Genomic DNA, 26709 nt, shown 5'->3' with positions numbered 1-26709 from the left:
TCAGTTTCCACACCCTGATGATGTTCCATACACGGCTGAGCCACTGCAGTGCTTGTGGCCCTCAGTAAAAGCCAGAAGTCCATGTCCCCTTCCCAGGCTTAACACAAAAGTCCAACAGAAACCAAAACACATAGTCTTTCAGCCCTCGAGGAACTCAATTCTTTGTCCCTGTGGTTGCAGGGTGCTTCCTCCCTGGGCTAAACAATATCTTCCGCCTATGGTCTCTAGCTCTTTTTTAGCCTTTCAGGCTCGTGTCCATTCAGCTCTTCTGGCTCAGCAATCATTGACTCCACTGATGTAGAGCCTGAGAAGGGGGACTTTTGCCCTTACCACATGTTGCAGCCTGGGCATCTAATTAAGTGCAATCAGCAATGCCAAGCCTCTTCCTTCTCTCATCACCCCTGCTCTGGGTGATTCTCTGTTCTGCCTCTATGCCCTTTCCAGGATAACCACAGCCATCTTCCTGGCAGCCCTCAGCCTGCTGCCTGCATCTCCAGCCAGACCAAAGCTAGGCCTGACCTACACAAACCAGCCTCCTCTAGCCTGAGGCACCAGCTTGATCTATACAGCCCCAGTCCAGTTGCATGACTTCCCCCTAGGACCATCCCTTTCAGATCCTTCTACATGATCATATTTACCACATTCCCTTTGCCTTAAAGGCCCAACGCACCCAATGATGCCCAGGATTGTGGCATCTGCTCTTCATTACTGATGGTACAAGCTGTAAACCCTGCAGCCAGGCCTGCTTCCCTTGCTGCCAGTGTGTGAAGTATGACTAACAAACTGCTCCCCACATTCACAGGGAAGCAGCTGCCCTCAGACAGCCCCAGGCATGGTAAGTGAAAATGAGGAGCCCAATGTGTGTGAGGGCGAAGGACAGAGGGGGAACCGTAGCAGGAGGGGGCACCCCAGAGTGACAGGCAGTGTTGCCGCCTTTGTAGGAAACTGTTTGCTTGGTGCTGCCATGCAAATAGCCCAATGAATGCTGCTCTTGCAGGGAGGTAGGCCCCCCTCTCTCCTCCACACCAGCGAGAAACCCTCGCCCTGTCCAATCGCTAGTGCCATGAGCTTCTCAGCACTGGCACCAAGACCTCCTGCCCACCTGCCTGTCCACTGGTGGCCTTAGGCTGGCATGTAGCCCTATGTCGCAGCTAAGGAGCTGTTGCTGCCCAGTAGTTGTGAAGCCCGAAAGGAAGGCAGGGGTGGGGAGGGGTTGAGTCTGGGCTAGTGGAGACACCAAACTCCTCCTCCAGCTCATCACCATTTGTGTCTCCATTCCCCAGAGGAAGGGAGAGGGCTTCCCCTCAGGGACGGGTGGGTCTTACTGCTTCTCTGATCCCCACTGCTACAGGAATCAATGATGCAGTCCTGGTGGGTGAGAGTGTGGAGCTGCAGTCTTGGTGCAACTCCAATCTCTGTCTCTCATGCTGCAACTGATATGGGGGAAGAGCCTCCACCCCAAACCAGTCTCTATTGGGTGGAGAGGGGGAAGGAACCGTTCAGAACCATGGTGTTGTGGCAACAGCAAGCTTCTGCCTGTCCTAGCACAGCCCCCAAAACCTGTGATACTCCCTTGTGCACCCTGTATCTCTGCTGATGGGGAGCAGATCTGCTGAGTAAGAAGGGGAGAGTTATACATAGTTGCTTTGAGAATCTTAAGTCACAAAGGAAGGGAGAAACAGGGAGTCTAGGAGGAAAAATGTTTCCAAGAATGAAGAGTGAAGATCCACAGACTCAGCCACCATTTATCATTTGCTCGGAGATGCACCAATAAGCTATGCAGAGGGTGACTTTCAACTGAGATGAGCTTAGCAAGGCTGTTATTGACTTGGAGGGTTTTTTTCTTGCCTCTGCACCCTGGTCATTAACCTTCCTGGAGCGGTCAGTAATGCTCTAATGCATAGGTGCTGGAAATAGGGCTGCTGCCGCATGCCCTCACTTGAAGTGGTTTCCATCATATAAAGGGTTTACAGTTTGGTTCAGTGGCTCTCAGCACCCCCCCTATAAAAACTGTTCCAGCTCCTCTGCTCTTGGGTTTTTCTAGAGGATCCTGCAAGATGTAGAGCTTTTCAATGCATAAAAGCAATTGAGACTCATTTTGCCAATATTCATGTCTCTGCACATATCCAATTTAAATTTTGTTTATTTCTTTAATAGAACAGAGGAGAGTCAATAGTTGACAAAATCTGTCATTTTTAGGTGCCTTTACTTTTCTGATGGTGTTCTCACTGCATGTCTTCTTACTACAGGCCTCAGCTCTTGTCTGTCATCTTCCCATGTACCCTGACTCGATAAACACAAGTGTACTCTGGGTTGCCCCAGTTACTCAGCACATTGAATTTTATGTAAACAAAAAATTTGGAAAGTTCACTCTGAAATAAAAAAAGAAGTTAAGAAAAATCAAAACTTGTGTTACTTTAAACAGTTTTCTTCAGTCCCAGTTCTGTCTCTATATTAACCCTACTATTGGACCAAATTCAGCCCTGAGGTAAGAGGACAAAATTCCCATTGAAAATAATGGGAACTGTGCTGACTTATACCAGGTCTAAGCTTGTCTCAGTGTATGTCAAATCAAACTCCAGAGCTCTGAAAGTCTTTAGCACCAACTATGGAAAGCTGAAATTCTCTGCTGAAATCAGCTACAGTGCAGGCCTGGAACAACAGGAAATTTCAACTACCACGATCCCTGCCTCTCCAGTTTTGTGTTCTTTCTTTCTTCCCTGACCCCCTTTACTCCACTGCTTTGTTCAGGCTGGTACTAATGAAACCTAGGTGTTTCAAAAACCCAGCTGCCTAGCTTCTTAAGCACCTTCCCTCCATTGCTTCTGGTACAAAAGATTGGGGGAGAGAAAGATAGCTGATTCAGGGAGAAAAGTAGAAGTAAGGAAGAACAGAGTCTAAGTTCAACTCTGATGTACACTGATGTGTTGCCTCTGAAGTTGGTGAAGATGCACCTGCTTGCTGAGTTTGGCCCTACAAATATTTTGCTCCCTGCAAAGCCATTGTCTTCTGCAACTTAGAATGACTGTTGCGGGAGCAGGACTTTGTCAAAAGGGGAGAATTTAGCCATGGGTCTCCTTTGAAACTAAGTTCACACAGGAACTGGGGGTATCATCTCTCCTTTCCCACATCCTCACACAATACAGTTCTGTTCTCCAAAAACACTGTTTAACCACTTTGGAATCTCCTCTCAGAGAGAGATTTCTATATTCTCTCCTCTCCAAGACCTGGTAGGCAAACCTGTATGCATACAGTGTCATTTCACCACCCTTTAAAGTACCTTCAGTTGGAAAGTTTGAATGGTCTCTTTTCCTGAGTCATACATAAAAGTTCCCAGTAGAGTTTCTTTCCCTGTTTCCTCATCCAGTCCCTAAAATCAGAGCGGGAAGACAGCTGGTAGGAATGATGATGTATTGGAATGTAAACATTTCGAGACCCCCACCATGTCCAGATGAGCCCTGGCTGGCCTGACCGAGCCCCCCCGAGCCCCAGACTGCCTGACTGAGCCACCCTGAGTCCTGGGCCAGTAGCCCTGAGCCATCGGCCACCCCAAGTCCCCAGTTCACTGGCCACCCTGAGCCTGCCAGCTGTGTCCAGCTGCCCTGGGCCCCAGCTGGTTGGAGTCCCAGGCCCGCCCACCCGAGTCCCCATCAGCTTCAGGGGAGAAGAGGAGTGAGGGCACGAAGAGGAGCAGTGTGGGCAGGGCCATAGGGGAAAGCAGAATGTGGCCGTGGGGCCTTGAGGCAGAGCATGGGTGGGGCCACAGCCTGGGCACCCTTCCTGCAGCGGCGCTCCAAAGGCAGCAGACCAGCAGTGTGCCTCCAGAGGGAGGTGTGCCACAACCTGTTTGGGGAGGCTTGACCTCCCCTTGTTTATTATACCCACCACCCATGCTCATAGCATGAGACTTGTGAGCTCAGGTCAGTTGACCCCAGTTCCTGAGATTTGCTGTGGTCTTTTTTTATACAGTGTAGAAGTACCCTAAGTCTCTGCTGCAATTTCAAGTGAGCTCTCCTAAACCTATTGTGTGATGATGTTAAACAGCTGCTGCTTCCACGTAAAAGGTGGATGATGTTATCCTTCTGAATCCTTTACCAATAGCACAAGGTTGTTGTGAGGCTTAGTTATTATTTGTAAAGTCACTTTGAGATACTCAGACAAAAAGGACTATAGAAATGAACACTGTTAATAGTGATAAAATTACCACTTCATCTGAAAAATTTCCTTAAACTTGTGCATAGTTGTGAAGAGAACAAGCCTCATATCCTGTACACAGACATACAAAGCAAGTCTCTTTTCTTGTATTTATCCACCAAAATATTCCAGTTTAAAAAGTTGAAGGCAGATACTCACACATACAGCAAAATCCTTTGGGGCGCTAGTTACATCTCCAGAGGGAGAGATTGCCTTAGAGATGTGCTGAAGTGTAACTGCGGTTGGGTAAATTTTTTCAGGCAATTTAATTACTACCTGACCTTGAGATCCTTGGAAAGCCCAGCAGTTTCCAGGGTGAACATCTGGCTGGAAGCAGAAACCAAATCCAATTAACACTAATGGAGTAACACATCCCAGATACAGGTGTATTCAGGGAAAAGCACAAAAATTGGTGTCTTCTTTTGTTATTTGACTTTATGCTGGTAAATTAATACAGTTCTATGAAATCTACAAAATGTAGATCTCCTTGCCTGTCTATCACCTAAACAGAGAGCTTTAATATTTTATGACACTGAGTTCATAGATCAAACCTGAGACTTTCTTATTATGTATTATAGGGAAAATTGCCTTTTCAATAACACTTGAACTTAGTCCACAGCACCATCAGAGTCAATAAAGTTCCATCTTTCTATTACACATCTGCACTGGGGCCCAAGAATGATTTTTAAATCTGGCCAGAGGCGTTTGCAGTCATTCAAAGCATGGGTCTAAAGATTAAAGATCACGGACAACAGAAAAGAACATGGTTTTCAGTGGTGTTAAGTACAAATGCCAGCAGAAAGTTGGGGCAAAGAAATAACATGCACATGAAAGGGATTTTTGCTGTGATACAGTAATTCTTCCACTACTGGGAGCAAATGGTTTCTATGAACTAAAATGCTGTAACTAGCCCAAGTGTACCCAAGAACCTGGTGAAGAAGGCTATGACATATTCAGAGTGGTACACATTGGAGGTTGCTCCCAGTGGGCCTGATTCACCCTCATAAAAACACTCATGCCATAATGTTGGGTTTACAGGAAATTACTTGATTTCTTCACCCTTCTTAGAGGAAGAAAGGGAATTGCTACTAGTACTTTTTATTGATTATTTCTATTGCATTAGTGCCTAGAGGCCCCAAGGACCATCAGGGGCTCGTGGTGCTAAGACACTAAGAAACGTTGAGGGAGACATGGCCCTTGCCCTAAAGATCTTACAATCTAAGGTCCCAGTCCAGTACTCATGGACGTTAATGGGAATCTTTCCAGTGACTTCAGAGGGCACTGGATCAGTTGCTAAGGAGGCAAGCAACATATAAAGGGCGGAGGAGAGAAAGACAATTAAAATGTATAGATTTTTATATGCATTAACTACACAGTTATGTCCTTGGGGTTTTTAGTCTGTGTAAATAAAGAAGCGAGAACTCCACTGATGTCAGTTTTTAGAGTAGCAGCCGTGTTAGTCTGTATCCGCAAAAAGAACAGGAGTACTTGTGGCACTTTAGAGACTAACAAATTTATTTCAGCATAAGCTTTCATGGGCTACAGTTCACTTCTTCTATGCATCCGAAGAAGTGAGCTGTAGCCCACAAAAGCTTATGCTGAAATAAATTTGTTAGTCTCTAAGGTGCCACAAGTACTCCTGTTCTTTTTACTGATGTCACTGGGCTTCAGATCAGGCTCAAAGGCCCTCAGCCACAAAGATACTTAGGTACCTAAAATCCAGACTTAGGCACCTATGTCTTGGGTTTAAGTGCTTATGTTCCAGTTTTAGGCTTCACTGCGATCCAAAAAATTTCTGCTGAATGTTGTAGGTGCCTAATCTGACTCGGTGCCAAAGTATTCTGGGTAAAAGTTCCACTGGCAACTATGTTTCTGCCTCTAAATATGTGCACTGCTGCCTTCTTCTAGGCCACCAGACATCTATCTCACATCAAAGCCTGAGCAAGAAAGAGAGAGAGAGAGAGAGAGAGAGAGAGAGAGAGAGAGAGAGAGAGAGAGAGAGAGAGTACAGTGGTTAGGGCACCAGCTGGGAGGTGGGAGACCTGGGTCCAGTCCCCCACTTCAATGACTCATTTATCCATAGCAGAACAGCTTCAACAAAGATTGAGGAAGCCACACATTAGTATATCCCATATCTCAGTGGTTAGAGCACTCTCGGGAGAAGACCTCGTTCAAATTTCTTCTCTCCCCTTGCAGAGGGGAGAATTTAACCTGGGTCTCCAACATGTCAGGTTAGAGCTCTAATCACGGGGCTAAAAGTTATAAGGTGGGAACATCCTCCTCTGGCCTTTTATGTGGAGCAAGGTAGGCATTTAATTCATTCTCACAAGAAATGACTTGGGCACCTAAGCCATCTAACTCCAGGAGAGGGGTTCCCCTTGTGAATCACTAATTAGAATCAGGCACCTATCTCCAGGAGAGGGGAGGGGTTTAGGACACCCCCTCTCATCAGCATCTCCCATCAGATAGCTTAGGAGACACCCTACCTAGTATAATGACTTTTGTGGATCCCACTGTAAGTTGCCTATCTCTTCCTATTCATTGTATAGGAAGCCTAGGTGCCTAACTCAGGCTTTGTGGTTCACAGTGTTGTTCCTGTGACTTTTCAGGCACCTAAAAGTTAGGTGCCATGGCACTGAGCGTTGCAACGCCTAATTCCCAAATGCATGTTATCTACACCCGACTGCCCCTCAACCTTTCCTTAATTAGTTGGCTAACTAATTGTAGGTCCACCACTGAAGAACAGGTTTCTTGAAACAGTTTTTGAATGAGGACATTTGAAAGTAGTATAAGGGAATACACAAAGAAGACAGATGTGCTCCACCTGTAAAATAGTATCTGGAGGGTTTGCAGAAGAAAAGAACCATGAACCAAAACAACACCCCTCTGTTCTCCCAAGTTCAAAACTCTTAGATGTTCTGTCTGTATCAATGGTGGCACCTGCAATTAAAATATGAATAGATTAAGAAAGGCCAGACCCTATGATAAGCAGTGGATTACAAGATATTTCTAATGTTACATATAGACGACCATCAGTCTATCCATCCTATGTTCCTCATAGTGGTATCTGAATTCCTAGGTGTCAAAGAAAAAGAGTGGCTACAATGTCTTATGGCTGGATTTATGTCTCAATATGATGTAGAGAACATCCCATAATGATCTGATATGGAGATTAGCATGATATAAATGATGAATCAATATCTATAATGGGTTTATGTCACACTATTGTAAGGAAAATCAAGATCTCCCATTCACCTTGGCGAAGTGCATAAATCAGTGCAGAGAAGAATATCTCAGATACTTTTTTAAAAGTTCATAACAACATTATCAAAGACATCATGGTCTACTGGTGATGGGAGAGGACAGGGATTCTGCTGGCTTGGGTTGTATCCCTGACTCTGCCACAGACTTCCTGTCTGAACATAGGCAAGTCAGCTTAGCACCTCTGTGTATCAGTTTCCTCAGTTTGTTAAGGAGGAATAACTATACTTATCATTGTAAAGGTGCTATAAAAGAGCAGAATGCTGTTAGTATCCTTACCTATGGATTTCTGAGCCCAGTCAGGCATCTGGACACGGTCCTCATAAACCTTCTTAAATGCTACATTTATCATCTCTAGCACTTGCTGAAAAAAAAGAGAAGACATAAGGTAATGAAGGGAAAGATATTTGCAAACAACATAAACACCCACAGGCATTTAAGGTAAAATACTCAGTGTCAATGAGAAAAATCACAATAAAACACACAACCGTAACTTCCATCTCAAATAAGTTTTCCCAGTAACTGTTGGAAGGATATAAACTCATTCAGCTACTGAGGCGGAGGCCACACAGTAAAGCTCTCCACTGCTGTGTCAGAGTCCTGGGTTTGGTTTCCACCTCATTCTGTTGTTCTAGAGGCCAGCTCACTATGCGAGCACCATGAGTACCATCCAGTCCCCAGAATGCGAGGAAGAGTATCTCACACTCAGTAATGATCCAGACAGAGAGCTAAGAAGAGGCACTGATGGGGAGTCTTATATACTCCTTCACTAAAGTTGGTGGCTCAGTTAAAAGTGACTTTGAGAATAGGTATCAAGGCTAAGGAATTGAAATAATCCTGTCTCCATGATGGGAGGAGAGGGTTAAGTTAAAAAACAAAAACTAGCCCTTATTACTATAAGATGTATTTATACAGTGTTTCCATCCAAGGAGTACAAAGCACTTCATAAAGACAGGGAAGTATTATCTCAGATGTACAAATGGAACAATAAATGAATAAAAAGCTTAAGAGACATGCCTATGATCACAAAGCAAGACAATAGCAGAGTCAGGGTGTGACAGGGTGATGATTCAGCCTTCAATCATGCCACCTTCCATTTAGGGAATAAATTAATGCTGGCTGGAGGTAATCTGGACCTAATTGAGGAAGCAGAGACAGCTGTCGCCTAATTAGCCTCAGAAGGAAGCAGCCAGGGACAGGGGCAGAAAGAAAGGGAATTGGGGAGGATAGCTCTCCCCTCCTGCCTGCAGACAACGAAGGGTCAAGTGTATATGGTGAAACAGTGGTGGGAACAAGTCTGTGAATAAACTGCATAAGTAGTTACTAACCTCAGGGTGACTTTGTGAATCTAGCAGAGCAGGAGCCAAAGGGGGCCCTGCCATGCTCTGCTACACAGGGATACAACCCAGCTTTCCTGACTCTCAGTTCAATGCCTTAATTACTACACTCACTGCCTCTGAAATTAAGTTTGCTATCCTGTAGTGTAAGAGACACCTCATACCTCCAGCTGCAGTTTAGGATCAACTGTTTAAGGATTTTGGGATTCCAGCTTATACATTTCCAGGAACAAGTAGGAACCTAAACAATTTTACTGGTATAATGCCACCCACATGGTAATGTTCAGTGTTACAGTTACAAGACATTTTGGTGAGAAATGCCATAATTACCAAAATTCTAGCAGATACTGTCAGAGCACAGCAGTGAGAAATCTCCAAGAGTGAGATTTCAACTCTGCTCCCAGCAAAGTCAGTGGTAAATCTCCCACTGACTTCAATGGAAGCAGTGTCAGGCCAGCGCTGAGTGTTTTGAAAATCCCATCCCTAATGTTCAGGTCCATAGCAAGGACTAACAGGCCCTAATTGGCTGGGAACGGTGTGACAGGAAGCAGTGTGAGGGTATGGGGAGAGCTACAGAAAGGTCTAATTATACAATTTCAGCCTCTTACATCTCTGTTCTCTCCTGGGATGTCGCTCTCCTCCAGGATTTCTTGAACAGAATGCAGGATACCCTCCATCACACCATTGATCTCTGCACGCAGATGCTGCATCTGCTCTTTAATGTGTTCTATTTCATGGACTTTTTCTTCTAATAAAGTGTGAGACTGCCTTGAAAACATGGAAAAACAGATATTAGACACTATTATGCATTAAGTGAGAACAGGAGACTGCAAATACACCAGTGCATCTCTTTGTGCTGGTTGGATGGATAAACTTGCCCCATTCCCTCCATTTTTAGGAGAATGAGTTTTCATTGATACCAGATGTAATGCTGTTGTAATGTGGACAGGACATCTGCTGCCTTTGTACACTTGGAGTGATGTGGTTAACCTGAGACTGCATTCCTGAGGACATCACTGTCATCACTAGGGATAGAACCTAGGACCTTCAGTTGCAAAAGCAAGAATCCCTGTACTGCTTCAGTAAAAGGAGTCACTCTTAGCTGAGCAAGCCAGCTCTAATCCTCAGAGTGAACCAGCTACTAGGAGACATAATCATGCATATTTAGCCAGAGAGTTAGTGACACCTCCACTGAAGTAGGGAATAAATTCATTGTCAAGAAATCCCTCTTACCACAGTGACTTCAGCTCTGTTTCGTGTAGCTCTGTCACTTCCTGTAAGAGAATGGGAAGCAAATATACTAACCACTAATACAGTCTCCCTGGAGACTTCTCAAGGTAGGCAGGGTAGACATTCCTTCCTCTCTTTGGAATCAGATACAATACGCCCAATGAATTGACACCAGTAATCCCAGTGCATATAGGGAGTTGCATCCTGCAACCCCAACTTTTCCCTTATACGGTACTGGCAAAAGTCTTATTAACGTTAATGGCCATTCTGCCTGTTTGATGAAAGTGCAAAAACTGCAGGAGCCTGTCACAGATGTTGTGGGTTGCAACTTTGTCTAGGAAGGCAATTACTGAAGCTGCTTCTCATTTTGGCTCAGAGGAGCTTTCTTTCCTGTCCCGAGACACTTACCTGTGATGCTAGCCCCTCTGCTAATCTCCTGGACGATAGTGAGCCAACACAGTAAATACCTGCTGCAAATCACACACACAACAGAGAATTATTTCACCAAGATTTGTAATCATCACCAAGCCAGGCTATCTACTTCCAAACCCACATAATATGTTGGCAACGGAGAGCTGAAGTTGGGGTGCATACAGTTCTGAAAAAACTGTGCTCCAGCCTATCAGACTTATGCCCAGCCCCAGAGATCCACATACCCATGACATGATTATTGCAACTCAATATATCTAGGAATGCTACCACATCCTCTGAGAGCTCCAACTGGTACAGAATGCAGCAGCCAGTCTGCAGGACAACACTGGTCACAGTGAGCACATCTCCCCGATATTCCTCTCTCTGAATTCTCTCTCCTCTGAACAGAGTTCCGGTCTTGGTCTCTGTCCTGACATTCAAAGCCATCCCTGGGACTGGCCCTGGCTACCTGAGATTGTCTCCCCTCCCACATGTGTGACCTCCCAGAGTGTTTCTCCTGAACAGTGCAATGTCAAGTTGACCAAGAATGGGAGGCTCTTGAGGAGGAGAGACCAAACTTTCAAAGGAGCTGGTTCTAGACTATGGAACTCACTTGCTCCCACAAGAGATATGAATGGCTAGAGTCCTCACCACATTCAGGACTAAATGTGGAACTTGGCCCTTCAACTTCACTTTCCTCACAAGAAAGGACTTCCTCACATAGAAAAAAATGTCTGCATACTACCCACCTACTCTGTCTCCCACAACCCAACCTATCTCCATTCCTCCCCCAAACCTATCAACTAACCAACCTATTTACTCCAGCAGGATGGCAAGGAAAAGAAAGGGTGATTGTTATTTGGAAATACTAGGAGGAGCTTGGAGGTGTTTTTGGCCGTGGAATTATCTAGGTAGAGAGTGAAGAAAAACACACACATAAAATAGCAGAGTGAGCTCTAGTCATATGAATCCCTAAATCAATGCAATTAGATTAATTCAGTAAGCAGGCATTTTTGTTTCTAAACTGGAAGTTGAGATTAGACCTTTATATGTCCCCTGAATTCCATGAATACTCACCATAAATGATTGGAACCAGCAACAGCAGGATCTTGAAGAATTTCTTGCCATTCTGCAAGGTGATTAGGTTTCTGAAGGAGACCAAGCACAGAGTTATCACAGTATCAGAGGGGTAGCCGTGTTAGTCTGGATCTGTAAAAGCAGCAAAGAATCCTGTGGCACCTGTTAGTCTATAAAGTGCCACAGGATTCTTTCCAGAGTTATCACAGCATCCATATACACCCATATAATCTTGTTCTGATATTGCATTTATTTGGGCTGGGTCAAATCCTGTAACCCCCATTGCAGGCTAATAGCACCATTTGGGAGTGGAACTGATGTGATTCTGCTCTGAAGTGAGGGCTTAGCTGCAGAGAGCTTGCATAGAGGTCCCTTCCTCCTGCGTTCCATAGAAGATTTTGCGTGCCCTAATCTAAAATGCAGCAGAATTGGGGATAGAGTGGGGATGAGGCAAAGAGGAAGCAAGATATGGCTGATGGATCTGTGACTAGTGAAACTGGGCCAGAGAGACTGGTCAAATCATATCCATGGACTTTGAGGGAAGAAGCATCAGCCAGATGCTACTGCGGTCCTTAGGCTTCAATAGCAGCCATGTACTCTATACCCTGGGCCTCACAGCACTCTCCTCTGATGAGCTTGTTTGCTCAGGCTGTTTTCAGGGACTGAGATTTTGGCCAATGGCAGGTCTAGGTAGTGAGCCAGCAGAGGGACTTTATTACTCTTTGGTTTCATGAGCAGCTGCCACAGAACTGCACGGAACCTGTCCCAGTGACAATCTGAACAGTAGCCAATGTGAATCATGGGCTCCTTGTTTCTAACTGGACCCACAGGCTCATTAACTGGTATCCCAGTCTCTCTGGCCCAGTTTCCTATTGTGACTCCTGAATATCCATTTCCTCCCCAATACACCATTCAGAAGAATTTTATTTTCACGCTTACTTTATGGAGATACAAGCCTTTATGAAGGCTCTTGGGAGGAAGGCAAAGGCCATTATCAGAAGGCACGGGATGTTAAATACTGTTCCTGTGAAAACAAAGCAGTTAGGCTTGATCTAATGGCCATCAAAAACTATAGGAGTTTTTCCATTGATTTCAATGGGCTTTGGATCAGCCCCTTACTTTAAATTGCTTCCACATTCACATCTTCATTAACCCACAAATGGGACATTACACAAAATATACATTAGCACCAGGATTTTCCTACATCATTACATTTGTTTACATTAGTGGTTCCAATCTCAGGGTCACATAGGTGTTTTCTGGGGGCGATGCGGGGAGCACAACTTTTTATGTGAAATAGGGAAAGTGACTTTAGCCTTTATTACTATGAATTATTATAATGTAGCCCCAAGTGTGTGACATGCCCTTTACAGACAAATGTAAAGACAAGGTATCTGCCCAAAAAAAGCTGAAAAATTATCCTTCCAAATGTAAACTGCTGACTAAATTAGGTGAATTTAATTTACAATACAGCATATTCTTTCATGGACCTGTAGGAAAACCATATTTTAGAATATGTAAAAGAAACTATAGGTATGCAATGCAGGCCAAGAATTTCAAAAGTGATTAGGCTGTGGGGGACTGACTAGCATAATCCTAAAGTTGTTGCCTCATTTCTGCCTCCGGAGTGGAAATGAGGCTTTTCCAATTTTCTGATTCTTACCAAAGTCAATACGGTTCTGCCCACTGATGCCAAGAACATTCCCTGACATTCTGGAATTGATTGGACTGAGTTTTCCAGAGTTGTGGTGTTACAGACAGGCAGATAGACAAAGATGCCATGGAGTTGTGTGTAGGGCATCACATCTTGGACCAGTAAGAAAACAAACAAAATAAAAAATGCACATCAGCATTTCTTGCCAGTAAGCTTTCCTTACTCTTGCTACTGAGCATCAGGAATATATATTATAAGAGAAAAAGTTCCATCGTACATACGTAGCACACTCTTTGGGGGTGGCAGAGATCCATTGGATGATGAAGCATTGGTGTTGGTCTCAATTGCCAAGTAGGACATTCTGGTAAATACCTCACCTGTCAAAGAAACATCATGTCATTAGGCAGGCAACCTGTCCCAGCTTCCTTTCTATATTCCTACAGCCATTTCAGGTGGAGTCTACGTGCTTCTGGGATCTACAATTTGTTTTCTCTGTCTCCCCTTCCATTGCTCTCCTCCTGTTCTCTTTCTGCTGTAATTGGTGGGTAGATGTGACCAACAAAATGCCTTCAGACTAAATTTCCTGTTCTCACGGTGGGCTGCACAGACTGCTCATACCCTATAGAATAGCACTTGCTATCTGGAGATCATTTGCTGGCCCTTAGTGGTGGTGCCTCCTTCACTGAAGAGCCTGGGCAAATGAAGATGCTGTAAAAGAGGAGATTAAAGTATAGCAGGCTTCTCTAGTAACTGCTGCAGCAATACTAGAAGGAATGAAAGGAACCCATTATCCAGTGTAAACTTAAGCATTAGAGAAAGTTTATTCTTCTGTATTTCTATGCCATGGGCTTCAGTGGGAGCTTGTCAAGATCCCATGTGTTCTGTTTGGGTCAGAAAGATATCATGGACCCTTTATTCTGTGTAACTATCTGTTACAGTTGGCCTGTATGATTGGGCAGTGTTTTCTGGTTATGGTTAGATAATATTTTATGTGCATGTTCACTCAATTAGCCTGAAGAAAAGCTAAAATGCACACAGGGAGTCCAGTCATGTAAACCTTCTTGCCATGAAATTCCTGACTTCCCACTTGCATGAGCAAGGGTTGCAGGATCAGGACCGCCTATATTGTATGGAGGGATTAAGCTTGCCAGGAGTGCTAGTGTTGTTAAATGTATGCCCACTGAACTCTTGCCTTTCTGCCTGTATTGACAGGTTTTTAAAAACATCTGTTTTGCCAAACTTTTTCCATGGAAAGCAGGGAAAATAAAAATCCTCCTTTAGCACCAATTATAGTATTTTACACTTTCACTCCCAAAAGAGCCCAGAGTGCTTTACAAAGAAAAACGAAGAACTGTTCTTTAGCTGGACTTACTCTCATCTGCCTGGCGCTTCTCAGTTGTTTTTGAAGACCCTTGGCTAGAAGTGGTGAGAGTTGATTCAGCAGAGTTACTCCCAGGCATTGTCTGTGATGGTAAGTGCCTATTGAGAGAAAGAAGTGGGTAAATTACCCACCATTTCCATTATTTAACTAGGCAACGAGGAACAGCCAGATTTTTAAGTCACAGAGGAAACATCTGCAGCTACAACAACAAAAAGGAACAGAAAAGGTACCCCCATCCACTCTCTCATGTCCCAGAATCACACTGGCTCTCCCAGATTGGAGCCTCAATGAACAGCACACCCCAGTTATCCAGTTTAGAACTAGACATCCAATTTTAACTCTCCCTTGGAAGAAAACTCCTTTAAACCTGCTTCTACAATACAAATATTATTACTTTCCCTAAATAATCACCAGTACAGAAAACACGGCTGTGTTCTCCCACGATCCAAAAGGAAAAAGGTATAAATAGAACTCTTATGAATGATAACTGGTAAGAGAAGGCTGGAGAGAAAGTTGATGCTAATTTAAAGGTGAATCATATCAATCTGTCTCAAGTATGTTGGCTCACTGTAGAAGCAAATTATATATTTGTAAAGATTTTACCAGCTGAAGTTGTCTGGTTGCCTAGCCAATTTTTAGTCATTAAACAGGAGAAAGTCACCCAACTTAAGCAGCAACATCACAGTCCCTTTGATTAAAGGCTGCAGAATCAGGCTCCAAATTGGGATTGCCCCACAAAATGTGGGTTTTGTGGGTCCAAAAGCTGGTAATCATTGTATTAGTTTCTAGTCTGTGCTGCGACATCCCCAACTGAATGGTATTCATATGCATGGTGTTATTTAACTCGTGTTACACCAGAAACCCTCTCCCCCAAAACACATCTACACCTATGTGTCTGGAATCCTGACATTGTTGACCCCCTTGAATTACCACTTGTGTCGCTATCAGTTTTGTTCTCTCAAGAGGCCGTTGGCAACAGTCTTGGACTTCTCTACAGATTATTTTTTCCATTCATTATAGTGAAAGTGAAGCAAGAATTGGATGTGTGCATAAATTTACAGCCCTCTTGGACTGGTATCTCAGACCCACAAAATCAATATGAGATTTTTAAAAACAACAAAGCCACACCTGATAGAGGCCAACAGTCAGTCAGTGACATCCCAGTAAATGGCCTGCAGTGAGTAAACAGGATGGCAGTTGCACTGGTGACATTGTAACAGACTAACCAGGATGACAGTTGCTGGCAGTTAACAGTTGTTGGTTGCTGGCTTAGAGTGAGGAGAGCAGTGTGACAGTGTTAAATGTTATGTGGGCAAGAGACTTTACTGACAAGGCCATCTGATATACTTAGAGCTGTGTAACTACTTTTAAAGTGGCATCTGCCAGGTGGGCTGGGCAGCCCTTAAAGAGACAGGCCCTTGGTCAGCTAAAATGACTTTCATCATAAAGGGAGTTAGGATTAAGAAGCATCATTTGACCAACTGGCAGTTGTGTAGGCCTGCAGAGGGATGGAACTGAGGGGCCGGGGAAGGGAAGTGGCTGAACCTTACGTGAGGGCCGGTAAAAAGAACCCTAACAAGTGACAGGGAGATAAGCACCTGGCTCACAACAGCTCAGTGAGCCACACACTTTTCTCTGGTGGCTGCATCATGTGCTCTAAAAACTCCTCTTTAATTTCAAATACAATGTAAGTCTCTAGTTCTTGGGCACAAAAACAACTTTCAGAATAAAAGCTGAGTGTAAACCGCAGCAATGAGGGCTGCCTGAGTCTTCATGTAGCCTGGAAGAGTAGCAGACAGGAGTGACCTGACCCATTCATTTAGGAAATATAATGATGGCAGTTTAAATGTCAGCCCCTATCTATTTCACTGCTAATAAAAGCATGCCAAAAGAAGAGAGGTGGTCATGCTAACAAGATCTACACAGTCCATTAAGAGTAGCATGAGAAGCACTTGGCATTAGGAGTGTGTGAAGCTCAGGTCGTGACCAGTGTTTGGGAAAATACCACTATTTTTTCCCTGCTCTGGTGTACCCTGGTATATCCGTGCTTTTGTGCAGGAAAGCAGCTAAAGGGTTAATACAGTAGGTCTCACCATCCTTGGTAGTGCTGACTATATGTCATTTCCACATTATACTTAACTTCACTCTGTTATGACAACATGGGATTCTCTGTGCTCCCTGCACCAGCCAGATAGATCCTTGTTCCACCTTCTTTGTACCATCCCAAGGGTGCAAAAGGGAGAAAGAGCTGCCCAAGCTCAGGAGCTTGTAGGAGGAATCCCTGACTGGTATAAAGCAATGTATGGTGGCTCCAAATAATCCTGTCCTCTATCTCCCAGGCTAGCAGACTAACAAAGGATAAGAGGGAGCATGGCAGGAGTGCAGTGATCATTGGCCAGCAGAATTAACTCAAAGGAGCAATTGCCACTGGTGTAAATCAGAGCAGTCCTGAAGCTGCTTTAACCTATGCTAGGGCAAAATCAGTCCCTGGCTCCTCTTAGAAAAGAGGAAGCACAAAGGTGGCTTTGAGATGCCACTGTTTCTAGTCTCTTGGCTTCTGATCAGCTCAGTCCGACCCAAGGATTCGGTCCATTGTATCAGAACGCACTACATCTCCCATCCAGGGAGTGAGGGAAGACATCTAAGGAAAGGAAGAAAGAGTGAGTAAGTTCTTCATAGTGAGGTGAGGGCTTGCTTTTGACTCTCCAAGCACTGGAGCAGCTTCCAGTACAAGCTCAGTAGCCATGACTGAACTGAGAGAGAAAGAGAAGAGAAGAGGCAGTATCTGAGTGCCCTGAGAAGGGCTGAGAAAGGCAGGAAAGTCCCACCCTAAAGAGCAGGCAAAAATAAAGAAGACAGCAAAGAAACATAAACTTCCCTTTCCCGGGCCCAGAGTTCACATCGTGAATGGAAAAGGCTGCCCTGAGAGCTCTAAAGATGCCATTGACAGATCCACTGGAGAGATGAGCTGTCTGTCCAAGAAAGTCTTAACAGCGAATCAGCCCATCAGGGAACCCTGAGTCAGAGGATGTGGAAAGCAGCTCAAAAGAAAGGCAAACAAAGACATTCAAAGAGAGAGAGAAACAAGAAAGAGCTAAATCGAAGAGAGAGGGCAAGATTAAAGGTAAAGGAGAAGAGTGGAAAGGCCAAGCATAAACCAAAAGAGAAGGACAAGGAAGGGAACCAAGGAAGAATCAAATAAAAGGACAAACCTAAAGCCAAGAAATAGGTCAAGTCTAAAGTCACAGGAGACAATGAAGCACAGTATGTGATTAGACAAGTAGCTAAATGTGAGGCAGAAAAATCCTTTCAGCAGGCTTAGCTGTTCAGGTAGCCCACCTTGTCCTCCAATTAAACTTGAGAGTTTGGCTTCATAGGGCTTTTTTTGCTCTTAAGTATTCCTGAAGTTAAAAAGAGGGAGATGAGCTGGAAAGCATTAAAAAAGTTGGATTCTCCATTGCCTTGCACCTCGTGTGTTCATTTACACCTGAGCACCAAGTGTGTGTGAAATGCTGCCACCACAGGCTGGAGAATCAGGCCCATTGTTGTAGGGAGAATTACGGGAGCCATTTTAGCATTTGCAGAACTAATAAATCTTGGGTTTAATATTGGCTAAAGGAAAAATACTGAATCCCTGTGAAATATTGCTGTGAATAATCTTCCACTGGATATATAAAGCTGTAGTATAACGATTTCTGTTGTACGATGCAGTGGCTTCGGAAGTAAAGTGGATATAATTACATACTAAATAAACAGTTTATGAAAGATTAATTTATTTGATAACAAAATATAAAAGATGCAACCTATGACTTATGGTAAGCAGCATGGTCTAGCACAGGCCTGGGAGTCTCAATGATAAAGTTTTAGTCCTGATTCTGCTCCAGACTCATTGTATTCCTAAATAAAATATTTAATCTCTCTGCCTCAGTGTTGTCATCTGTAAAATGGTTTTTAGACCTAGCTTCTTCATAGGAGTGTTGTTAGGCTTAGTTTTTTAATGTTTGCAGATGTTTTGAGATCTCCAGAGAGGGGTCATGTCCAGATAATCTTCAAATGGGGTTACCAGGGCAACTATGTTCTATGATACATCAAAAATTCTGACACACGATGATAGTACAGCTTTATTAACAAATCCAAAAACAATTCAATTGTACGGTGGCAAATATAATGTTGCATTGTTGGCAATGTAACTGTATTTACTTTGAAGGACTTTGGGTATCACTAAAAAGCTGATGTCTTTTGAAGCAGCATAACATTCTGGCAAATGTAACCATGGCAACCTCAGGCTCCTCTGGGGAGTTAGGATAGTTGGTTGAATGGGGATATTGCAGAGAGCTGCTGGATCTTAGCAGGAGTCTATGTTTCAGCTGGAGCAGCTGGACTTCAGTTTCTACTTGCTGTCATCAGTTTCGGTTTCAACCAATGAGGTTAGATTTGGGGCTCAGCTCAGAGAAGCTGCTGCTGAAGCCCAAAAGTGAAACCAAACTCAAGATGTGCAAATATCAGTGAACTGAAATTAGTGCATTCTGCAAATCCGCAGTGAGTCTCATTGAGGAGTCACCATCTGCTCATCTTCCTTGGTGCACAGATTAAAGAGATGACACCACCACATTGCTTACCTCAGAAAAATTGTCACCACTGCAATGGGGATCTTATAAAATAGGAGAAGGGTTCAATGGACATTGAGAAGAAAGTAAAATGCTGCAAACTTGCTACGCCTGAAGCCATGGGACTTAAGTGACCCATTTCAAAGCTTAAAACAGTAAAGTCAAACAATTCCTAACTTAACACATAGACTAGATTGCCATTTGTTCAGTCATAATATTGGTCAAATATCTTCGTATACCAAATACGTTTGAGAGGAAGCCTTGTTTATAAGTGATTCATGAAGCCAAAATAGCTCAGCATTCACTGAGGTTTGCCTTCAACAAACCCACACCGGACAGAGGCTGGCCTTCAAAGGGCAAGTGTCAGACGTGTAATCATTCTATCTTTCCAGCACAGTTTTCTGATCTGAATGCAGTTGCTCTGGTGACATAAGAGACTAACTAGGACAGTGGACCCCAACCTTTTTCACTGGCGGGCGCCAGGTGAAGGACCACTGCGGCGGTGCAGCACCCACCGAAATGCCGCCGAATTTCGGCGGCATTTCAGCGGTGACGCCTCTCGATGATGTCACTTGTCGACGGCAAGCAGCAGGAGCGGCGCCAGGGTTTTTGGCACCCTAGGCAGGGGTCCTTCCACGCTCCTGGTTGTTGGTGGCAATTCTGCGGCCGGGGGGTCCTTCCACAGCTCCCGGTCTTCGGGGCACTTTGGCGGCAGGTCCCAGAGCAAGTGAAGGACCCGCTGCAGAATTGCCGCTGAAGACCCAGAGCACGGAAGGACCCCCCACAGCCAAATTGCCGCTGAGGGTGGCAAAATGCTGCCCCCCCAAATCCTGGTGCCCTACGTGACCGCCTAGGTCACCTAAATGGAAGCGCCGGCCCTGGAAAGCGGCATCAGTGAGAGGCATCCCCACCGAAATTCGGGGGCAATGCCTCTCGATGACATTACTTGTCGACGGCAAACGGCGTCATCGAGGGGCGTCGCTGCCGAAATTTGGGAGCGACGCCTCTCGATGACATCACTTGTCGGCGACAAGCGTCGTCATCAAGAGTTGCCCCTGCCAAAATGCTGCTGCGGCATTTCGGCGGATGCTCTCCCAGGGGCCAGGATGTGGGCGCATTAAGATGCCCTCGTGGGCACCGCATTGGGGACCCCTGAACTAGGATGACAGTTGCTAACTGCTGGTTCAGAGTTAGAGGAGCAGTATGCCAGCGAGAAACCCTCTTGGTTTCACAAAGGGGCTGCCTAGTTGAACAGACCCACATGTTAGATGTGATGTGGGAAAGAGGCTTTACTGGCAAGGCCACGTGATATACTTAAAGCTGTGTAACCACCTTTAAAGCCAAGGGCTGAGCAGCCCAGGTAAAGAGACAGGCCTTGACCTAGGCTTGGTTCAGCTAAAAATGACTTCCATCATATTAGGACCAAGAAGCAACATTTGACCAACAGACAGCTGTGTAGGCCTACTGAAGGGTGGCACTGAAGGGCTGGAGAAATGAAGTGATTGAACCTTATGAGAGGTCTGGTAGGAAGCACCTTCCAGATCACCCTAACAAGTAAGAGGGAGATAAGCTGCTTTAGGGAAAACATGGGGGACAGTGAGCTGACTGCATCCAGAAGAAGGGGTCAGAGGCCAGGTGGTACCAGGAGGATAATGAGAAGATGAGTTGAGAGCTGCCCCAGAGTAAAAAAGACTGAGAGGACAGCCTGCAGGAGCAACCCCAGATGCAGCACTAACAAGGAGCTGGAATGAAAGAAGCAATCTCCTAGCTGCTATGGAAATAAAATGGGATACTGGCAGCCTGTGGGTCTTAGCCACTCCTAAAGGGGCTGCATCCAGGAGGGCTGGCTAGCCCTTAAAGAGAGAAGGCCTAAGAATTAGGTTCAGGTGATGTGAGAAGCAACCTTCAGCACAAATGGAAAGTTACAGGCAAGTAGCCAACCAGTGGGAAGTATCACAGCAGAAGCTATCACACCTGGATGACAATGCCTGGGATATCAAAGGGGGCCACACATGCATACCATCACCACAGCAAGACACCATCCAGCAGAGGGTCAAGCATGGCTAGACATGGTGAAAGATCTCCTAAAAGGCCTTACCAGACTGAACAGCTTCTGGATAGCAATTAAATAATCCAGTCTAGTGCACAGGTTCCCACAAGAGGGCAGTAGCTGCTTATTCCTTGAACACTTCCTCAGGTGCACTGGAAAATCCTTGCAACTGTATTGTGCGACCTGTCTTTGAGACACTGTTTTTAAAAATGTCTCTGTGATATCTAATATTTAGGTATTGCTCATGCTCAGTTATTGATCAAATCCAATTTTTTTCTCCTTTCTCTCCCTTTGATGTATATGGTATTTGCCACAAAGTGGACTGTGCTGAGAAGTTTGCCTGGCTGCTGGCTGAGGAGGGTTGGTGAGTGGTATGTGAGTTAGGGAGTTACCCAGCTGCTGGGTGAAAGGAAAGATGGGGTGGGGATTTGGATGCCTGGGGGATGTTGGGTGGGTAGGTTGCATGGGTGGGGTGGGTGCGTGAGGGACAGTGGTAGAGTGGTTTGCCTGAATGCTGGGGACTTGAGTCATCAAGGTGATTGGTGGTGTAGGTGCTGGGGAGGTGCTTGACTGGAGGATGGAGGAGCTTGAGAAGGAAAGGCTCCAGGATGGGATGGATTGTTTGGGGCTGATGAATGGGGAGTGTGCTCGGGGATATTGCCTGGGAGTGTTTTGAAAATGTCACCCATAACTGCTTTGTAGGTAGTATTCCCATCTCACAGGTAGGGAAGATACTTCCCTTCTACACAGGGAATTTTTAGGTTTACTTTCATTAATATTTTAAGCACTCTGAGATCCTCAGCTGGAATGTACCACAGAAGTTACTTAATGACAGAATTGCTTAGCATATGCTACAAAGCAGCTTGTGTGATTATGAAGAGAATTTATAGATCTTATTAGTGGAGTTTTCCTTTGGAGGAAGGGTATATCTGTATAATAATTTTTAGAAATGAATGAGTTTATTCTGATAAATTCACTGCCTAGTGGTCATGGGTGAGTTCAGGCCCAGTCACTAGATGCTGTAAGTTTATAAAACATTTTTTTCTTTAAAGATGAATGTTTTGAATGAATTCTTATTTCTCTGAACCATGATTGATCATTGATATCCTCAGAAAAGTTCATTAATTTTTTCCAATGGTTACAGTGGATAAAATGAATTTTGTTTTAAAATCAAACCTGTAAACTTTATTAAGGGCTATAGTCATCAGTTAGTCTGCTGATAATAAAACTACAGAAGTAAACCATTTTATTAATTCATTCACAAATGCTATTGTGGCTCCTTTTTTCTGCTTTGGAAATTCCTCTTTATTTTCCTTGCTGTTTTTCTTTTTTATTCTTTGTTCTCCATACAGCTGCTTTGAAAGGTGCGCTGGCTCACGTGGTATATTAATGTATCAGTAATGAGATGAGTGATAGGAATTTTTGAAAAGCCCGTGTGTTCTCTTTTCTGTAATTATGAATTTCATTTGCATTAGGATGCACAGGCTCTGATGATAAAGCCCTTTAACTGACAAACTTTTCTATTCCCATCCTACCTTCACGATCACTACTGGTGGTTACACCATATGCTCTAACATCTCCTCTTTCATTTAATAGATAATGTAAGTTTCTAGCTCTTGGGCACAAAAACTACTTTCAGAATGAAAGCTGAGCGTAAACTGCTGCAATGATGGCTGCATGAATCTTCAGGGAGCCTGGAAGAGTAACTCTGACAGAGGTGACCTGACCCATTCATATATGAAAATTAATGATGAAAGATTAAATGTCAACCTCTTTCTCTTTCATTGCTAATCAAAACATGCCAAAAGAAGAGAGGTGGTCATGCTAACAAGATCAATACAGTCTATGAGAAGTAGAGTCTCATGAGCAGCATTTGGCACCAGGAGTGTGTGAAGCTCCAGTAGTGAGCAGTGCTTGAGAGAATACCACTACTTTTTCCTTATTCTGGCCCATTTGCAAGATGTCTGTCACCTTGGTATCTTGGTGTTTTTTTGCTGGAAAGCACCGAAAGAGTTAATATAGTTGTCACACTTCCTTTGGAAGTAATGCTGATTATTTGCCATTTCCACATTATCCCTAAATGAGGAAGTGGGTATTCACCCACGAAAGCTCATGCTCCAAAACGTCTGTTAGTCTATAAGGTGCCACAGGATTCTTTGCTGCTTTTACACTTCACTCTGTTATAACAACATGGAAATCTCTGTACTCCTTGCCCCACAACACAATATGGAGTAAGATCCTTGGCCAGCAGAATTAACTCAAAGGAGCAATTGCCACTGGTGTAAATCAGAGCAGTCTTGAGGCTGCTCTAACTTATGCTGGGGCAAAATCTATCCCTGGCTGCTCCTAGAAATGAGAGAGCACAAAGGTGGCTGTAAAGCACCTCTATCTGTGGTCCCTTGGGTCCTGCCCAGATCAGCCAGACCAAGAATCCAGTCCAGAGTTTCAGAACACACTAGATGCCCCCTACAGAGAGAGAGGAAAGAAATCAAAGGAAAGGAATAAAGGAAGAAGAGTGAGTGACAGGCCTCCATAGAGAGGTGAGGGCTTGCTTTCCACTCTCCAAGCACTGAAGCAGCTGCCAGTACAAGCTCAGTAGCCAGAACTGAACTGAGAAAGAGAAGAGGCAGCATCTGAGTGCCCTGAGAAGGGATGAGAAAGGGCCGAGAATCCCATCCTAAAAAGCAGGCAAAAGTAAAGAAGACAGCAGAGAAACATAAACTTCCTTTCCCTAGGCCCAGAGTTCACACAGTACATGGGAAAGGCTGCCCTGAGAGCTTTATAAATGCCATTGATAGATCCACTGATGCTAGAGAGATGATCTATCTGTCCAAGAAAGTCTTAACAGCGAATCAGCCCATCAGGAAGCCCTTTGTCAGAGGATATGGAGAGAATCTCAAAGAAAGGCAAACAAAGATGTTCAAAGAGAAAAACAAGAAAGAGCTAAAGGGAAAAGAGAGGGCAAGATTAAAGGTAAAGGAGAAGAGTGGAAAGGCCAAGCATAAAGCCAAGAAATAGGTCAAGTCTAAAGTCACAGGAGACAATGAAGCACAGTAGGTGATTAGACAGGCAGCTAAATGTGAGGCAGAAAAATCCTTTCAGCAGGCAGAGCAGTTCAGGTAGCCCACCTTGTCCTCCAATTAAATTTGAGAGTTTGGCTTCATTAGGCATTTTCGCTCTTAAGTATTCCTGAAGTTAAAAAAGGGGAGATGAGCTGGAAAGCATTTAAAAAGTCGGATTCTCCATCGCCTTGCACCTTGTGTGTTCATTTACACCTGAGCACCAAGTGTGTGTATAATGCTGCCATCAAAGGCTGGAGAATCAGGCCCATTATTGTGGGGAGAAGGTACTGAGAAATACAGAAGTCGTTTTAGCATTTTCAGAACTAATAAAACTTGGGTTTAACATTGGCTAAAGGAAAAATACTGAATCACTGTGAAATAATGCTGTGAATAATGTCCACTGGATAGGTAAAGCTGTAGTACAACTATTTCTATTTTATGATGCAGTGGCTTCGGAAGCAAAGTGGATAAGATTACTTACTCAATAAGCAGTTTATGAAAGATTAATTTATTTGATAACAAAACATAAAAGATGCATCCTGTGACTTATGGGAAGCAGCATGATCTAGCACAGGCCTGAGAGTCATGATGATAAGAGTTTTAGTTCTGATTCTGCCCCAGACTCACTAGATAAAATATTTAATCTCTCTGCCTCAGTGTCTGCATGCGTAAAATTGCTTCTTCATAGGAGTGTTGTTAGGCTTAGTTCTTTAATGTTTTCAAAATGTTTTGAGATCTTCAGTGAGGTGTCATGTCCAGATACTCTTCAAATGGAGTTACCAGGGCAACTACATTCTATGATATATCAAAAAATTCTGACCCATGATGATAATACAGCTTTATTAACAAATCCAAAACCAAGTCCATTATAAGATGGCAGATATAATGTTGAATTGTTGGTACCATAAACAGTATTTTTTACTTTGAAGGACTTTGGGAACCAATAAAAAGTCGAGGTCTTTTGACGCAGCATAACATTATGATAGTTGTAATTATGGCAACCCCAGGGATACTCTGGAGCATTGAGATAGTTGGTAGAATGAAGAGACCACAAAGAGCTGCTGGATCTTACCCAGAGCCTAGATTTGATTTCCACTCACTGTCATCACTTTCTGTTTCTACCAGTGAGGCTGGATTTCGGGCTCAGCTCAGAGACGTTTACAGCTTCTCTGTTCCCCCATTGTAGGAATCATCAGTGTGGAGCGGGATTCCCACCCCAAAGCTGACTGGGCCGGGGGGAAGCTGCAGTCTTGGGGCAACCCCAGTCTCAGTCTCTCACACTGTAATTGTTATGGGGGTAGGGCTGGAGGGACTCCCACCCCAAAGCAGGCCCTGTTAGCTTAAAGGAGACAAGTGAGCCTGCTGTCTGGGCACAGGGTACCACAAACAGCTGTCTCTGGGACATCAGGAAAATTCACAGTCTGTTCCTCACACGTCCCAGGCCTCCTTCCCAGGCCCTGGCTGCGCTGCGGAGATACCTTGCTCTGGCGGTGGCCACAGGCCGTTAGGCTCTAGGTGACAGGACCCTTCTCCCCAGCGACGGCCCTCCCCTCGGGGATACAACCCCCCTCCCAAGTCCAGCCTCGTGTCTGGTGGCGTCTCCCTGTCCCGCCCCCTTGCTGCTCAGGGTCCCCCCTCATGCTCCCCAGCTGCTCACCACTCTTGGCTCCAGATTGCTCCAACTCCACTTGGGCCTGGCTGCTGCTGCTGCTCTGCCTCAGCTCAGGCTGTGGCGCTCTCCTTAGCTCCAGCCGCTTTTCCCCAGAGAGCTCCAGCTCACACGGAGGATGGGACCCTGGCTCCTGACTGCCTCATTGGCCTGCCTGCCCTGTCAATAGGGCTGACCTGGGGCATTCGCCCCTTCCCATTGGCCTTAGGGACTGTCAGTCTCAGGGTCTTGCTTTCTCGTTGGCCCTTCCTCTTTCTTTTGGTACTGGGAGAGGGCTAACCCAACCCCCCAGTAAGTTTCAGTAAGGGGCTGTAGTGAGGCAGAGTGGCCTTCCTCTGAGCTCGATGGGGAGTACTGAAGGCCCCCCCTTGTTCCCTTACCAATTCCCTTGGGACTTTGCCTGCTGCACTATTGCACAGATGCAGCAGCCGCGCCTCTAGCAATGGGGGAACCAGAATACAGACAAGGAGGAAGAGGCGAACTCCAAGCAACTGATAGTGGAGGATTGGTTGCTGGAGCAGCTTCACAGCATGCGGTGCCACTTCTGGGCTTGGGAAACCAATGCAGGTTTGGCATGAGATTGACCAACGATCAGGCCATTGGCATGCAGACGTGGGATGCCGTGGAAAAGGTACCATTGCACCGGGTTTTAAAGTTTGGTAATTCTGAGGAGATGATTGACAGCTTTGCATGTTTGGGATTCCCCTACTGTACTGGGGCAACTGATGGGACTCATATGCCTACTGTTCAATTCCTCCCTCCCCAACACCAGGGTT

The 26709-nt window shown here is 44.8% G+C and overlaps 1 protein-coding gene across 1 annotated transcript; it reads right to left on the bottom strand.

Annotated features, from left to right (window-relative positions):
• Window positions 1-2214: 2214 nt before the first annotated feature.
• LOC115653808 (SUN domain-containing protein 3-like) lies at window positions 2215-26031 on the bottom strand. The gene is made up of 13 exons (XM_030567478.1): window positions 25922-26031; window positions 14537-14643; window positions 13446-13541; window positions 12450-12534; window positions 11511-11581; window positions 10431-10492; window positions 10026-10066; window positions 9401-9560; window positions 7735-7819; window positions 7019-7134; window positions 4354-4521; window positions 3281-3370; window positions 2215-2372 (listed from the first exon to the last, which is right to left on the bottom strand). The coding sequence occupies exons 2-13, from the start codon at window positions 14622-14624 to the stop codon at window positions 2253-2255; spliced, it is 1182 nt and encodes a 393-aa protein (XP_030423338.1). The 5' UTR covers window positions 14625-14643; window positions 25922-26031; the 3' UTR covers window positions 2215-2252.
• Between the last annotated feature and the right edge of the window lie 678 nt (window positions 26032-26709).

Source organism: Gopherus evgoodei, chromosome 6, assembly GCF_007399415.2.
Source record: "Gopherus evgoodei ecotype Sinaloan lineage chromosome 6, rGopEvg1_v1.p, whole genome shotgun sequence".
NCBI classification, from domain to species: Eukaryota; Metazoa; Chordata; order Testudines; family Testudinidae; genus Gopherus; species Gopherus evgoodei.
This window is presented reverse-complemented; position numbering and strand designations above follow the sequence as displayed.